This window comes from Coenobita brevimanus, chromosome 67, assembly GCF_032717465.1.
Source record: "Coenobita brevimanus isolate Jiangsu-jjx chromosome 67, ASM3271746v2, whole genome shotgun sequence".
In the NCBI taxonomy this organism is placed as follows: domain Eukaryota; kingdom Metazoa; phylum Arthropoda; class Malacostraca; order Decapoda; family Coenobitidae; genus Coenobita; species Coenobita brevimanus.
The window spans coordinates 23726331-23744764 of NC_137020.1; the positions used below are offsets into that span (position 1 = coordinate 23726331).

Here is an 18434-nt window from a genome sequence, read left to right on the forward strand (position 1 = left end):
ATCGTCACCTCTCAGCCAAACATCGTACTGTACTACAGTACTGTGGATTTGTGTGTCCAGTGGTAAGGTCAGTGCCAGTGTAGGCCCCAGTGCTATGGTTGGTGCAGGTATGGGCCGGATTCCCCTCCCCCTAACCTGTTCCTGTCTGACTCAGAGTCTGACCACTAGTGCCTGTAAGCATAAGCTGTCCCCCCAACCTCAGGGGGCACGACTTGGAGACGACCTGGACCAACACAGGAAGGAATGAAGGTGCGTTGTCATTTATTGTTCAGTCTTGGTTAGGTGACTTTGGGAAGTTGAGTTGACGTAACCCCCCTTTTATAATGGGTTTCAATATCCCGATTTACGATAAAATCGGTATACGATAAGGTATTACCTGATGTAACCCCATCGTAAAACGAGTAATGACTATATTCTCTGGCTCAAAGGTACAGAAATGACAATGATTAGCTGGATGTGCAGTGTGTCCTTGAATGCAAGACCTGGGGGGGGGGGGAGCCAAGGTTTACAATAGCAGAGTTAAGAGGAAGGATGGAACTGGAGTGTATTGGTGGTGTGATGAGAAGAGGTAGACTGAGATGGTCTGGGTATGTGGAGAGGATGGGGGATGGCAACTTGGTGCAGAAAGTGAGATATGCTAACATTAGGGGTAGGGGTGTATGAGGTTGACCGAAAAAGACTGGGACGAGGTCATTGAGTATGACCTCAGGGATAAGGGAATGAACAGGAAGGCTGCCAGGGATTGGGCAGCATGGAGGGCTGCCATAAGGTGACCAAGGCCGACGCATGCATGTTGGAGCCTTTATAAACAAAACAAAACGAATATGGCCACTGCAAACCCAGTGCCACATCCTGATGACTCATGTTGATCCAACTGACATTTTACAGTACCTAAAGTTACAAAGAACAAAGGTATCGCGCTACAAAACACTAATGAACAGGTATGGGTGAAAAAGGTGTATGAAATTAATTTCGTCCAAGATGTGTAATGTACTCAGTACAGAGACTATTTCATACATTGATCGTACATACATACATCATCTAATCCTGTGTTGCCCCATGAGAAGCATAGAAGCCCATGGCTAGGCAAGCTGGTCCTGACATTTAAGATGAGAGTAACCAGCCTCACCGATCCCTGAGTGGCATTACATGAGCAAAAAACCCCAACCATCCCTTGGATATAAACCCACACAGACTCAGTCTGGCTGGAGTGCCTTAATTACCCACTAAACCACCAGGCTTCACAGTTTGGTAATATGGTTAACACCTAGCATAGTAAATTATTTCCTGGTGTACAAGAAACCTTTTGGCTTGTCACCCAGTGTAGAGTCACCCGTAGACAGAAGGAAGAGGAAAGAAAGACAGAAGAGGAAGGAAGGAAAGAAGGGAGGAAGAAAGGAAAGTGTATTCAGCACTCTATTCTATTCTCTATTGTATTTTGTTTTTTTCTTTGAGGGAACTGTTATTGCGGGCTCATGGCCTTTGGTTTTCTTTCTCGCATTTAAAAAAAAAAAAAAAAAAAAAAAGCTGCAAGCAACACTACATTGACTGAGTGGATGGTAAGTGCCCCCACCTACCACATCTGAAATTCTGTCTAGATCTAACCAAGGTATTAGTTTTTAAGCAATGCATTAAACTAGGTTAGGTTAGGCAACAGCAACTGGATGCAACAAAAATAACTGATGAAATTATTAAAAAGAAATAAATGATTAGAAAAATATGGTAAATAATCAAGGGCAAGGATGAAATAAAGTTTGTTCATACCTATATATTTATAGCTGAAGTGATAAGTTGTGGTGACCATCATCCACTAACCTGAAGTAGTGCTGCCTACTTATTCCTTCACAGTTATCATTCTGTCTCTGTGTTTGCTGTCCTCTCTTCCTACTTTTCCCTTGATGTAGTGCTGCCTACTTCTTGCTTCCCATTGATCATTTATTCTGTGTGTGTGTCCTCCTCTTCCTATTTTTCCCATATCACCCTGTCATTTTTTATTACTCTTCTTTCCACTTCAGGAGGCCACACTGAGTGACAAACCAGATGGTTTCCTGTAACTCAGGAAACCATGTACAATGCTGGGTGGTAACTATATAACCAGATAGTGGGGTGATGTGGAACCTGCTGTGGTGTCCTGCTAACTGGATGCAGCAATTCAAATGTGGCATTCATCCAGGAACCAAACCTCCACACTTTTCCCCACACCTCGCTGTTGCGGGGCACTGTCAACTACAAGTGACCATTGATTCACTGAACAAGACAGCCTTGCTGGGGCTGTTGCCTGCCTGTAGTTGATAAGTCTGCTCAGCAGACTAGGGTTGATCAACAACAACAACAACAATATTGATAAAAGTAAAAGACTGACTGAAAATGGTGGTAAAGGGTTTGGTGTCTTAGAGAAGGAAATCTGAAGTTTCTGATTTCTAGTATTGGCACTGAGTTCCAAAAGAATATTCCTAACTGTATCCATCCATCATCCAATCCTACGTTGCCCCATGAGGAGCGGAAGAGCCCTGGGCTAGTCAAGTTGGTCCTGACGTCTAAGATGAGAGTGACCAGCCTCACTCATCCCTGAGAGGCATTATGTAAGCAATAACCCCAACCATCCCTTGGATATAAACCTTCATCAGCTAAATCCGATTGGAGTGCTGCAATTACCCACTAAACCACCAGGCAACATAATTTGGTTATATGGTTGCCACCCAGCGTAGTAAATGGTTTCCTGGTGAACAGCAAAACCATTTGGCTTGTCACTCAATGTAAAGTCACCCATAGGCAGAAGGAACAGGAAAGAATGAAGGAAGGAAAGACAAAAGGGGGAGTGTAAAGTCACCTGCAGGCAGAAGGACGAGGAAAGCATGATGTAAAGAAAGACAGAAGAGGAAGGAAGGAAAAGAGGGAGGAGAGGAAAGGGCAGACACCTGAGAGCAACCTATAGGATATTCACAGGCACACATGTACAATGATGGTAATAATTAGATGGATGGGTAGATTATCCTTGAGTAACAGGACTGGAGGATTAGAAGAGCAAATAAGAGTTAAAAACAAGTGCTGTGATGAGACGGGGCACAATGAGAAGGACTAGGCATGTGCAGAGGATGAGGGATGACAACTTGGTGCAAAGTGAGAGATGAGAATGTTGAGGGTAAAGTTGCAAGAGGTAGATTTATATTTAAAATAAATAAATTAATTAAAAAAGCATAGAGTATGAACTTAGAGTAAGGCAGTGGTTTCCAGCCTGTGGGGTGCGCCCCTCTAGGGGGCCACGAAGGGCTGCCTGGGGGTGTGTGAAGGTTTGATAAAGAGGGTAATTATATTTGAAAACTATGAATTATGATGGAATTCAGTAATTTCTAAATATGGAGAAAATATTTCAGAAATGAATAAGAAATCTAGTTATCTGAATATATAAACAGTTTCAAAGATTAAGAATCTATGATATTTATTGACATGTGCCAACTATGCCAGTAAAATACAGTATTTGAAGAAGGGGGCCGCAGGGAATGTGTCATTCGGTGAGGGGGGGGGTGAGAATTAGAAAAGGTTGGAAACCACTGCAGTAAGGGGACTAAATACAGTCTACTAAAGAATGAGTAGCATGGACAGCCACCATTAAGGTGATGAAGACCGATACATGAAAGCATATTGGAGCCTTTATAAAAGACACAAAGAATGAAAAGGAATGTTGGGAGTGACAGAAAGAGACTGATAGAGCTAAAGAAATACATATGAACAAAGCAGCCTGGAGATTTTTCTGTCATGGTTCCTGAATGGGAGTTCTTGGGAGGGAGCAAGACACCGCTCAGTGATTGGTATAGATCATACATCTTAACTAAGGAGATTTTAGTCCTTTTGCAGCCTATTTCCTTCAGCTTAGAGGCAAATATGTCAATACTATACCTCTACATCCTTTTCCACAGCACTTATTCATGACTATCACCATATTCTAGTGAAAATTTCTTAATGCAGCTCAGCATTCAAAAGGGAGATGGTAATTTTAGGCCAAATTAGCATGGAGAGATTACAGATACACAGTATTGTATCAGTATTTACCATTAAGAAAATTTATCCCCATTCAAGATACAAACCTTGAATACATAGTCAATGTCAATGATGCGGCAATATTCAAGGTGTGAGGGAGGAAGAGCAGGTATCGGCATCTCCACTGCTGACCAGATATCATCATCACCTTTCTTGATCTCTGGCCTCTTTAACTCTGCAATCTTTCGGTGCTCTCTCTTGCTACTGCCCTCTGCATAGTAGGTGATGATCTGAGACAGAATGCACACAGAAAATTTAACTGAGGAATACAGATAAACACTGAAAACTGAGGTTATATAGTTTTTTCTAGCCACTTTTCTTTACACCCGTACCATCTTCTTTCCTTGCTTTACCCTTTCCTGCAAATCATCCTCCACATTACCATCTTTAAAACACTGCCTAAGTACAAAGACCCACGTTACCTTCCTCACGCCGCCCCATCACACTTCTCTGCACCTCCTCCAAGGTCATTGAATGACTGGTATTACAACTAGTTACACCTCACATACCCCTAGCCCCATCACAACGTGGTTTCAGGTTACTACACTCCACAAACACTCTTCTTATAGACCCCACACAGAGAGTTTTCTATGGCATCAGTTCAGCTAGGCCACCACACAGAACATCCTAATCACATTAGACATTAGGAAAGCTTTTGATGTCATCCCCTGCCACAACCTCACAAACAAAATATTCAACACAAACATGCGCAATAACACAAAAAGATGGTTGGCAAACTATTTAGCAGGCAGATGTGAACATGTAACATTTGCCAGTCAGTCATCGAACATCAGAAACTTCACAAACGGCGTCCCCCAAGGATCTGTTTTGTCCCCTACTCTCTTTAACCTGTACATGCACGACATACCCACACACCACAAATACACATAGCTTCCTATGTGGACGACATAACACTTACATGTACACACCAAAAAGCTGACTTATTTCCTTCTTTACCCATGCACAAGAGTTGACTCTATACACGGGTTTTATCCACCCGTGTAGAGTACAACTCTCACGTGTAGGGAGGATCCCCACATACAGCTCTTCTCAATAGGGTAGAGTCAATGGCTTTTCATCTCATTAACTCTCCTCCTCTTACTGACTCCCTTCAACCTCTGTCTCTTCGCCACACTGTTGCATAATTATCACCCTTCTGTCACTACTTCAATGGTCACTGCTCCTCTGAACTGTCTACTTGCATTCCTCCACCTCTATGACAGGTGCTATGCACCCGTCAAGCAGCAAACCCTCATCCCTTTTCTGTCCAACTCTCAAATGCAAGAGTTAACTGTTACTCCCAGTCCTTCATTTATGCAACAGGTCAACTCTGGAACTGTCTCCCTCTGTCTGTATTTCCTGCTAGCTATGATCTCCAGTCTTTCAAACGCAGTGTGTCCAGGCATCCCGAAATAATTGGATCTTGAATTTGGCTCTCTCTTGGAAGGAACAGTTATTATGGGCTCATGGCCTTTGGTTCCTTCATCTAAAAAAAAAAAAGCCAACCTTACCGCAACAAACTACGTGAATGGTTCACCACAAACAGGTTCAAAATAGCCCCAGCCAAATCTACAGTGACCCTTCTGACAAACTGGACAGCAGAACAGTCACATTCCACACCTCACCATAAACAAAACACACACACACACACACACACACACACACACAATCATTTGTAGGTGGTATATACTAATGTTGATGGTTTAATATCAGCAAGGCTTGAAATTAACGATTTCTTGAGAGAACATGAACCTGATGTCATGTGCTTTGTAGAGACCAAATTAAGAGAAGATATTGATGTTCATTTGGGAGATGGTAAATACAAACTGTAGAGAAGAGACAGAAAAGAAAAAATGGGAGGAGGAGTGATGATAGCAGTGAAGAACAACATAAATGTAGATACCGTGGATATGGGAGAAGGCAGGGCTGAAGTGATATACTGTATATGAAATTAGAAACTGGAGAGAATGGCAAGAGAGATACGGCGGTAGTGTATGGTCCCCCTAAGACGACAGCATGGAATGATGACAAATACCAGGAGATGTTGTCAGATATGGCTAGTTAATTACAAAAAATAATTGAGAAAAGCAACAATATAATTTTGGTGGGTGACTTTAACTGTAAAGAGGTGAACTGGGAGGAATGGGAATCAGGAGGCTGCGAAGATTCGTGGGGCACTATATTATTAAATATAATAATGAATAATGTGATGATGCAATGAGTCAAAGAAGAGACACAGTTCAGAGGTGAGGACACACCAGCAAGGTTAGATTTACTGTTTAACAAAGAACCCAACGTAATAGAATCATTGAAATATTTCTGTCCTATAGGAAAAAGTGATCATGTGGTCATCGAGTTCCAGGTGATAATAGGGAACGTCGAGCAAAGAGACGAGCTTCACAGGCAGGGAAGATACAACTTTGGGAAAGCAAATTTTACAGGATTGAGAAAATTTTTTTGAAAATGCGGATTGGAGAAAATTCAGAGAAACAAGAGAGATACAGAGGAAGTGGGATATCTTTCTAGACCTCTATAATTTGGGAGTGGAAAAATTTGTACCAAGAGTAAGGGGGAAGGAAAACAGGAAAAAGGAGTGGTTTAACAGAAGGTGTATGATAGCAAAAAAAGAGAGAGATAAGGCGTGGAACAACTGGAGAAAGAGAGGTAACAACAGAACAATGGAAGAATATAAAAGAACTAGAAATGAATACACAAGAATACGTGGAAGAAGAAGAAAGGAATTTTGAAAAAGGTATAATAGACAAATGCAAGAATGAACCTAAACTGTTTTATAGATTTGTTAATGGCAAATTGAAACAAAAGGAAGGAATCACCAAACTGAAAGTAAAAGGAGAGGTCTATAAAGATGCAGCAATGCAAGTTGAAATAATGAACAAATGTTTCCAATCGGTTTTCAGTAATGAAAAAGAGTTTGTGGAAGGGGAGGGAGTGATTAGAATTGTACCGGTGATAAAAGATATAAAAGTGGAGGTACAGGAAGTGTATAAATTACTGGAAACTCATGATGTAAGGAAAGCCCCAGGACCTGATGGAATTTCTAATTGGGTACTGAAGGAATGCAGAGAACAACTGGCAGATAAAATTCACAGTCTAATCATGTGTTCTCTGGAAGAGGGGAAAGTGCCACAAGAATGGGAGGGCAAATGTGGTACCAATTTATAAGGGAGGAAATGGGGAAGAACCCCTGAATTATAGACCAGTGTCTCTAACCAGCATGGTCGCAAAATTGTGTGAGAGAATCCTGAAAGACACATGGATAAAATATCTAGAAGAGATGAATATTTTGGATGAATGCCAGTTTGGATTCAGATGTGGAAGGTCATGTGTTTCCAACTTGTTGAGCTTTTACTTGAGCGATTTATGTGGTACAGGAGAGAGATGGTTGGGTGGATTGTATGTGCTTAGACTTAGAGAAGGCCTCCGACAAGGTACCTCATAAGAGACTAATGTGGAAACTAGAATATATAGGAGGACTGAAGGGGAAACTCCTGGAATGGATGAGAGAGACTTTTTGAGAGACAGACAAATGAGGACAGTAATAAAGGATAAGATGTCTGAATGGAGGGAAGTAACAAGTGGAGTCCCTCAAGGCTCGGTGTTGGCACCAGTAATGTTCCTGATTTACGTAAATGATATGGTAGATGGAGTGAACAGTTATGCAAGTCTGTTTGCTGATGATATAAAGATCTTGAGCAAGGTAGAGGTTGAAGAGGATTGTAAAATGCTGCAGGAGGATCTGGATAGGATACATGCTTGGAGCCGGATGTGGGAAATGAAATTTAACATAAAGAAATGTAAAATATTGGAAATGGGTAAAAGTACCAGAAGGCCATCACTGAATTATTTGTTGGGTAATGAATTAATCACAAAAATGAGAGAAGAGAAAGATTTGGGAGTGCTGGTCCAAGATAGTTTGTCACTTGAAAAACACATTAACAAGATAGTTAGAGAGACGTATAAACTCTTGACTAACATGAGAGTAGCATTTCATTATATGGATGAGGAGATGATGAAAAAATTGATAGTGGCCATGATCCGCCCCAGGTTAGAATATGCAGTGGTAGTGTGGTCCCCACACAAAAAGAAAGATATAAACAAGATTGAGAGAATACAAAGAACAGCAACCAAGATGGTCCCCAGTCTGGCAGATCTGTCATACAGAGAGAGGCTGGAAAAGCTGGATTTGCCTTCATTAGAGGAAAGGAGAAAGAGGGGAGACATGATTGCAGTGTTTAGGACCATGATAGGAGTAGACAAAATTGACTGAGAAGATCTGTTTGTATGGGATAAGAGAGTAACAAGAGGACATGGAATGAAATTGAAAAAGTCAAGCTGCTTGAAGGATATTAAGAAGTATAGCTTTCCTTACAGAAGTATAGACTTAAGGACTAGCCTGGATAGAGATCGTTCAGTCTAAAAACATAAACGAGTTTAAAGCTAAATTTGACATACTGAGAAACAACGACAGGAACCCACGAGCATAGCACATTTCGTGTATATCACAATTAGGTATATTAGGTAAATACATAAATATTTGTAATGACTTAGACGAAAAGGTGGTGCAGGAGAAAAATATTCATGTGTGTAAAAGTAGACTAGATAAATGTGGACATAGAGACAGGACAACAGGAGCATTGCTCAATTCCTGTACACTACAAATAGGTAAATACACACACCTTGGTGTAACATACAATACATCAGTGTCATTTAAACAACACATCACAAACATTAAAGATATATTAACATCAAGACTCATCGCCTTAAGGTCACTTGCCCATACAACATTTGGACACAACAAAGACACCACCACCACAGTATACAAACAATATAAATATGTTCAGTGATGAATTATGCAAGCCCTGCTTGGGCTTCCAACCTCACTAAAACACACTACAAAACTCTACAGACCATACAAAACATGGCCCATAAAATAATCACAGGCTGCACAGCTACTATATCCACAGACCACCTACACAAGAAACCAAAGTCCTCAAAGTCGAGGAACACCTAGACATGAAAGGCACTCAAATTCTCACCGCAGCCTCCACAAACCCACACCATCCACTACACTACATGGCAGCTCATCCACACACACCAGGGAACATCAAAACAACACCCAGGTTATGATATCATATACAAATATTGTGATCTCTCCCTCCTCAACCGCCTCAAACCAGCTTCCAGAAGCATATCCAAATTCAAGTCACTCTCCACTCCATTCAGCCACTTTAAGACAAGACATAGCTGCATGCACGGCCTCCTGATATCCACCCTTCTGAATCCTATCTCCCTCGTGAGGACAGTCCACCTGGCTGGGCTGAGATGTGGGCATCATCCAGCCCTCTTGAGTTATCAGAAGAGGCTAGATAACTCCGTCGCTGACACCTGTCCAGGATGTAACACAGCACCCCGTACTATTAAGCACATTATGGAAGACTGCATTGCACACAATCACCTGCACCATCAACACAACATATTTTCCTTGAGGGCTCTGTGGGAAAGCCCGGTTTTGGCTGTGGCCTTCCTTAGGGACTCGGGGCTGTTCGGCCAGATTGCCTAGGGAACAACTACTATTACTACAGTACTTGAATATCAGCACACTTTTCTACTTCTGTATTACTCAGCCTCGACCAGAATTAGTCTCTGTGCCTACTTCATATACAATATTTTTGCTCTTTTCTACAATCACTTTTAAATACAGTATTGCACTTGAACACACAATAATGCAGCTTTCTATTAATCTCTGGAACTACCATTCCTCTTCAATTATTACCACAGCACTACCTACAAAGAGTGTGCAGTCAGTGCCCAGTAACTATTTCTTCACTCTTCAGAGTTACTCATACAGTATTCCATCCAAATACAGGCATTACCCCAAATCAGAATGTTAAACAGTTCTGCACTGAGCAAATACAATACAGTATGGGTACATGAGGGATACAATGCCAAAGGTCTCAAGGATGTCTCCCTGGGGGATACTTTTGTTTAACCCAAGTTTGGCATAAAGTTTATAACCAGACATAAAGAATACCGCCATAAACACCACTGTAGATTCATATAAATAATAAAACATTATGAAAAAAACACTGGGTAAAGTCAGGGTAATAGACTTACCAGGCCAAACCACACTCACATTTGCTGTTAGCAACAACAATAATTTTCACAAATATCACTAGCTGATTTTCACTTTACAGCTGAAAACTAAGTTACTGTACGTCATGCCATATGCAGTATACATACATATAAATACACACATACACACACACACACACACACATACATACATACATACGCTCCTCATGTTGGTCCTGACATTTAAGATGAGAGCAGTATATATATATATATATATATATATATATATATTATATCCTGCAGTGGATACTCAAACGGCTGATGATGATGATATAATATATATATACAGTACAATCCCAGCAATCCGGTATCCAGACAAACGGAATACTCAGAACAACGGGAAAATTCAAGGGCTGGTAAAAATGTCAGTAAGTTATAACTGTGCGCCAATTTGAATGGACCGCCAAACCGCCGTTTGATTGTGTCACACGAGGCTGGGGGAAGTCAGACAAAGCGAGGTGAAGGCATTTCCGGCTGATGTAAATTCCTAGCAAATCCTCTTAACCACCCCTCCTCTCCCCCTCTTTCCCCTACTTGAATTCAGTCATCCTCCACACCTTCCGAAAATCACCAGTCTGCGTTTTGCCACCAGACAGTAAACAAGGTCTCTTGCTATTGTGTTCCTCTGATAGACGGTAATTTGTACACTCCAAAATGCCTAAAGTGCAAACTAAACGTAAGCGTATCGTGCTTACCTTGAAGCAGAAGCTGGACATATGCAACAGACTTGAAAAGGCGAACATTATAAAACACTAATGGCTGAATATAAATGTTAATAGGAATGAAAGTTTACTTTGTTGGAAGAAAAATAAATAAATAATATGCCTGCATTTCATACGTACATCATTTATTTTATTTTCTGCAAAACAGCTGAGTGGCGGGTGAGGGGTGGAGTGATGGAGGTCAGGTAGGGAAGAAGAAGAACAGTCGGAAACGTAAACAAACTCACGTGGGGGCACAGGTGTTGTGATAATTCTACAGTGCAGTCTTAACACATCATCAGTTCACTAATAAATGTTCAAGCTTTTATTTCTATATTTTATTTTTCAATTTTTATGAGTACAGTACATATAATGAATACAGTAATTCGGTAAACAATGGACTGGTGTAATTTGCAGTACTGCTAGTTGCTAGACATTGCACACGTGCGTTATGACCATGGTGTGTGTTTACAAGGCAGTTTTTCAGGCGGAATCTCTTAGTGTAACCCCTAATGTGACTGGTGAGTACCTGAACTGTATTTACTGCTGTGATAGCCTTTGTATAGATTTGACTTGAAAATCAGAAATACGGGAAAAATCTGTAACCGGGAAGGTAAATTCCCCAAGCCACCCGGTTAACTGGGATTGTACTGTATATATATATATATATATATATATATATATATATATATATATATATATATATATAGTCGTAGGTGGGGGGCCCTCACCATCCACTCACTCGATGTAGTGCTGCTCTTGGGTGTCTGCCCTTTCCTCTCCTCCATCCTTCTTTCCTTCCATCCTCTTCTGTCTTTCTTTCCTTCATTCTTTGCTCTTCCTTCTGCCTGTGGGTGACTCAGCATTGAATGACAAGCCAAATACACCAGGAAACCATTTACTACACTGGGTGGTAACCATATAACCAAATTATGGCACCTGGTTGTTTATTGGGTAAGTATGGAGCTCCAGTCGGATTGAGCCGGTGAAGGATTATATCCAAGGGGTGGTTGGGGTTTATTGCTCACGTAATGCCACTCAGGGATGAGTGAGGCTGGTCACTTTCATCTTAAATGTCAGGACCAATTTGCCTAGTCCCTCGCTCCTACAATCCTCATGGGGCAACGAAGGATTGGATGATGAATGACAAATATATATATACACACATATATATATATATATAGAGAGAGAGAGAGAGAGAGAGAGAGATAATATTATATATATATATATATATAGAGAGAGAGAGAGAGAGAGAGAGAGAGAGAGAGAGATAATATTATAGAGAGAGAGAGAGAGAGAGAGAGAGAGAGAGAGAGAGAGATAATATTATATATATATATATATATATATATATATATATATATATACAGGTATACCCAACAGTTCCGCCAACTGTTTGTAGTTTTGCCTTTTGCCACTAGGAGGAGTCTGCAGCACTCCTTGTGAGTCAGTGTGACTCCGGCCGTGTCTGTAAGCAGACGTGTTGTTGAGCTACGTTTACCATTGTAACGTGGTGTGTAAGTGGTTTGGCAGTTTTGCAATGACGCAGCAATGTCAAATAAATGTTGATCGTTTTCTTCGATTTTCAAGAGAGTGTTCACAAGGAATTCATCTCACCCGGTCAGTGTGTCAGCAAATAGTTCTGCTGTGAAGATTTGCAGTGTCTGAGGAAGAACATCCACCACAAACATCCAGAACATTGGAAGAACAAGGACTGGGTCCTGCATCATGACAACATCCCCACCCACACATCAGTTGTTGTTTTTTAGCCATATTTGGTGTCCAAGGACCCGAGCCCAAAATGTCTGTGACTTGGGGAGTCCAGGACTTGGGCATCCAGGTCTTAACGGAATATACTGTATATCCATCCATTCATCCATCATCCAATCCTACGTTGCCCCATGAGAAGCGTAGGAGCCCGGGGCCAGGCAGCTGGTCCTGACATTTAAGATGAGGGTGACCAGCCTCACTCATCCCCGAGTGGCATTACGTGAGCAATAAACCCCAACCACCCCTTGGATATAAACCTTCACCGGCTCAATCCGATTGGAGCACAATAATTACACACTAAACCACCAGGTGCCAAAATTTGGTTATATGGTTACCACCCTGCATGGTAAATGGTTTCCTGGTGTACAGGAAACCATCTGGCTTGTCACTCAGTGTAGAGTCATCACAGGCAGAAGGAAGAGGAAAGAATGAAGGAATGAAAGACAGAAGAGGGAGTGCAAAGTCACCCATAGGCAGAAAGATGAGGAAAGAATGAAGGAAAGACAGAAGATGATGGAAGGAAAGAAGGATGGAGGAGAGGACAGGGCAGACACCTGAGAGCAGCACAACATTGAGTGAGTGGATGGTAAGTGTCCCCACCTACCACAAATATACTGTATATATATATGTATATATATATATATATATATATATATATATATATATATATATATATATATACTGAATATATATACATAATACAGTAGGCTCGCACAGTGCGCGTCATCACAGTGCGTGATTCGCATTGTGCGCAAGTGACCAAAAATCATAACCAAAAACCTTGAATGCACGAGTTTACCGCACAGAACGCGAAGCAGAGGCAAGGAGTGGCTCAAAAATGCCATTTTCTATTAGTGCGCGACCACCCCTCACACAGCGCGTCACGTGTCGTCATGTTGATGCGCGGAAGAAATTCTTGGGCATTCTGCTGCGCAGCTTGGGGTACAAGGGAGCAGGTAGCACTATAACAGTCCTGGCTCGTGCACAGTGCGGATCCGCTTTCTACAGCTAACCTGTCGTGTACAACGTGTGTTTTTTGTGCTGCTCCATCCTTGCCTGTACTTCGCCGCACCATGGCTCCAACCCCAAGAGTTAAGAAACTTCTGATGCACGTCACCGAGTTAGAGATCTTTGAGATGAAGGAGGAGGGTCAAGGAAACACTGCCATCAGGAGAGCCCTGGGACTGGCTGAATCTACAGTGAGAACTGTGTGGAAGAACCATGAAGCCATAAAGGCTGTAGTGAAGACATACAGTGCCTCTGACCAAGACGGCTGTTCGCAGGTGGGAAATCGTGCTATGATACTAATGGAGCACTATCTTGCCACCTTCATAATGAGTAAGGAAAAGGAAGGTGTTCCACTGAATGGAAGATTTATTCGGAACCATGCCCAGCTCTTTTACAAGGCAGCATCTCGCAGCTTTAAAGTGGAAAAACCTTTCAGGGCATCGGTTGGATGGCTGGACCGTTTTCTCAAGCGCAAGGAACTCCGTTACGTGAAAGTGTCTGGTGAACGTGCCTCTGCCGACAAGCTGGCCACGAGAGACTATCCTGCGATATTTAGAGCAATTATTGAAGAGGGACAGTACACCAAGGACCAGATCTACAACATCAATGAAACGTCGTTATATTACAAGGCCATGCCCAAATCAACTTACATCGCTAAAAGACAGAGACAAGCCCCTGGTCACAAGCTCCAGAAGTGTAAGATGACGGTAAAGTTCGCTGTAAACCTGTCTGGGAGCCACAAGATGAGGCCAGTTGTTGTACACACAGCTTCACACTCAAGGTGCTACAAAAACCTCACGAACATGGATGCAAGTGGCGTGTATTGGTACAAGTCCGCAAATGGTTGGATGACCAGGAACATTATGGCAGACTGGTTAACGAGGCGGTGTGTCCCTGATGCCAGGGCCAAGTGTCGGGAACTGGGCATTCCACTTAAGATGCTCCTTGTGCTTGATAATGCACCAAGTCACCCTCCATACCTTGACGATCTGCATAAGGATTGTCGTGTTGTGTTTCTGCCGCCCCGCACGACGTCACTAGTGCAGCCACTGGATCAAGAACTGATTGCCACTGTGAAGCACTTCTACCATAAGCAAGTGTATGACTACCTACGCAGGAAGACCGACACACAAGAGGAGCTTCATGCCCTACAAGAAGATCACGGCGAAGACCTTGATGAGGCACCTGCTCCCGTTCCATCTCCACCAGCAGCTGTATCCCGACCTGCCACAGATGCCATGACTGTTGAGGCATTTTGGCATAATTTTACGGTGAAGGACGCAGTTGAATTTCTCCTACAAGCCTGGCACCAGATTACATCTGCAACGGTGAACCATGCATGGCGAATGCTCGTGCCTCACTTATGCACGACCCAGGAGACGGCCATTCAACCACTGGCCGAGGCTGAGGCAGCAACACTGACAGCAGCACAAGCTGTACCAGGTTTCGAGGACGTTACATTGGCGGACATACAAGAAGTGCACACTGCTACTGAGGAACAGCCTCCCGAGGAAGTGCTGCAACGGATAGACGAGGCTGACACAGAGCCCGACGCCAGGCAGAGTCAAGTTGAGCAGCCTAGTGTGATGGAAGACAGGACTGAGCTGTGTATGTCAAACATTAGCAAGATCCATGCTGCCGTGGATAAGCTCAAGGAAGAGGTGAAGGAACAGGAAGTGAGCAACCTAAGAATGGAGGAACTTCTGGTTGGTATCAACAAACTCTTCCGTTTCTAACAGACAGGCACAGGGAAGAAATTAACAGGAGAAGACAGACGCTCATAACAAGTTACACACAGCGGGCTCAAGTTGGTGAAACTGCGGAACCAGTGACATCATCTGCTCCTGTTCCTTTTGAGGATGAAGAGGATGCAATATCAGAAGTGTCAGCACTGGACTTTCAAGGGTTTATGGCCGAAGTGAGTGACTTTGATGCTCCTGGGGAAGGTGCTCAAGAGGAGTCTGTGGAGGGAAGTGTTGGTGCGGTGGGGAGTGCGGCGCTGTAAGTGTTGCTGCACCTCGGAACCCCTGTTATTTAAGGTCATCAGGCCTGTTGTCTACTGTTTTTAAGGTGACTACCCATATTTTTGTTATTGTAGCTATATCTGTAGTACAGTGTCTGAATAATATGACCTAAGGGCCAAAAAATGTCCAGGTATGAGGGGGTACCGCCCATATGTAATTATTCCCATAAGATTATGTATTCCCAGTACGCGAATTCCCAGTGCACAAGGTCGTGGACCACCCAATCTCTCGCGCACTGTGCGAGCCTACTGTATACATATATATATATATATATATACCCCTGGGGGTAGGGTTTTTTTTTTTCAAGAATACTCCCCCAGTATCCCTGCTTGTCGTAAAAGGCGACTAAAAGGATTGGTGGAGGGTTAGTGCCCCTCCCCGGAAAACAACTAACTAAAAAAACAAACAAGAAGCCTCGGACAAGGACTGACCAAACGATGATGACCCAGGACCGGACAAAGGACATGGTAATGTCAACATGGAATGTAAGAGGTGCGAGTGATGAGGTGAAAGAGAGAGAGATTGTCCAGGTGCTTGAGGGTGCGAAAGTGGATGTATGTGGAATAACTGAAACAAAATGGAGAGGAGAAAGTGTGAGAGAATGGGAGTATCGATGGGGTATATGTGCAGAAGTAGGTGAGAACGAGAGGGCAAAGGAAGGAGTATGTATAGTTGTGAGTAAAAGATGGAAGAAGAGCATAAGACAGTATGGATCAGTTGGGTCAAGGATTGTGTGGGTAAAGTTGAAAGTTGGAATACAAATGTGGGCGATTGTGTGTGTGTATGCGCCAACGCAAGATCGTTCTAGAAGAGTGAGAGAAGAGTTCTGGACAAATGTAGAAGTGTGCATGGAAAAGTTTGGAAGGAATGAGAGAGTGTTTTTGATCGGTGATATCAATGTGAAGGTGGGTGGAATAGTTGGTGGGTGGGGTGTGCCTGCTGAGATAGATGAGAATGGGAGTGCGTTAGTGGACATTTGTGCTGGGAGGGGGTTGGTGATAGCCAATACCCTCTTCAGGCATAAAATGATCCACAGGTATACATGGCGAGTGATGAGAAGGGTGGGTGGTGAACTGAATGAAAGGAAGGCAATGATTGATTATGTGTGTGTGGATGAAAGGATGCGAAGATGTGTAATGGATGCAAGAGTGTATAGAGGTTGGGGGAGTGGACTTTCTGACCACTACTTGGTGGTGGCCAGAATTAGGATTCAAGTAAGATGGAGGAATAGAAGAAGGGAAAGACGAGAGGAAGGAGTAGTTGCAAGGAGAGTGGCAAGGTTACAAGAGAATGAGAAAAAGGCAGAGTATAAGAGAGAAGTGGAGGAACGATTGGGCAAATATGAATTGGAGCAGATGGGAGACGTGGAAGGTGTGTGTAGGATATTTACAGAAGAAATATGTGCAGCATGTGATGTGGTGTGTGGAAGGAAGAGAAGACGGAGGGGGGTGCAAGGAACAGCGTGGTGGACTTAAGAGGTGAGACAAGCTGTGGCACAAAAGAAGAAAGCATACAATGAATGGATGAGAAATAGGGGCGTGGAAGAAGTTTAGAGGCGGAAGAGAGAGTTATATGTAGAAAGAAAGAAAGAGAGGTGAAAGGATTAGTAAGAGAGAGTAAGAAGAGAGTGGATGAGGAATTTGGAAGGAATTTGAGTGTAAAGTGGAGGAACTGTAAGAAAATGTTCTGGAAAGAGGTGAAAAGAGTAAGACAGGGTGGAAGTGAATTTAGCAGGGGAGTGAAAGATAAAAATGGTAGATTACTAGTGGAGAAGGGAGAAAAAGTGAGCAGATGGAGAGAACACTTTAAGGAATTGTTGAACACAAAGCATGGAAGTAATGCAAGTATAAGTGGCTGGGGAATGGTTGGGAGAAGGAGGGAGGTGAGAAGACAGGAAGAAATCAGTAGGATAGAAGTTGTGGAAGCAATGAAGAAAGTTAAATCGGGGAAAGCCCCAGGAATTGATGGAGTGTGTGGTGAAATGCTGAAGCATGGGGGAGAGATAGTAGTAGAATGGATGTGGAAGATGTGCAGATTGGTCTGGGAGGAAGGTAGAGTCCCGGAGGATTGGAAGTCAGGTATAATTATTCCCTTGTACAAAGGAAAGGGGGAAAAAGAAGTGTGTGATAATCATAGGGATTGTGCTGGAAGGGTACTAATCATACTGCCCTCCACTGTTGCAAAGCTATAGGTCTCTACCCTGGGGTTCCCTTCTTTATTAATTTTAGAAAATGCCCAGTTCTGTCCTTTACTGAGGACAGTGGGAACAAATGGGTTAAGTAAGAATGTACACTACTGAACAGCACTCCACTCCACATTCATCCTGGCAAACAAGTTTAGGGAGTGTGCAAGATTAGTTTCACAAAGTCCAAATTGAGGGGGGAAACACTAACTTCCATGGGTTTCTAATGTAATTTTTAAACTCTTTCCCAAATTTCCTAAATGCCTACTCAGCAGCAAGAATTCAGGTGACCCAACACAAACTGCAGTCCTGCACGTACAGGCTGGCTCGACACCCCCAGCTAGTATGAGATATAGTGTAATCCCCAGTATACACACATCTGCACAAGGGATAAACCATGGGAAGAAATAGTATCTACAAGTTCTTAGGTAAGAAGGTCTGACCAAAATGAAACTGAACTTTTTAAATAGCTTGTGAACAAGCTGGCATACCGTGCTTATGACAGGAGCGCTGTATGGTAGCAACTTTGAATTTTGGTCAAAAATTAGCTGCATCACA

At 42.7% G+C, this 18434-nt stretch overlaps 1 protein-coding gene across 1 annotated transcript in view; it reads right to left on the bottom strand.

Annotated features, from left to right (window-relative positions):
• Nucleotides 1-18434, bottom strand: part of LOC145405588 (uncharacterized) — a 161772-nt gene that overhangs the window by 102378 nt on the left and 40960 nt on the right. The window contains exon 6 of the mRNA XM_080276913.1: nt 4086-4268. Coding sequence (XP_080133039.1) covers nt 4086-4268 — 183 coding nt within the window. The remainder of the gene's footprint in view (nt 1-4085; nt 4269-18434) is intronic.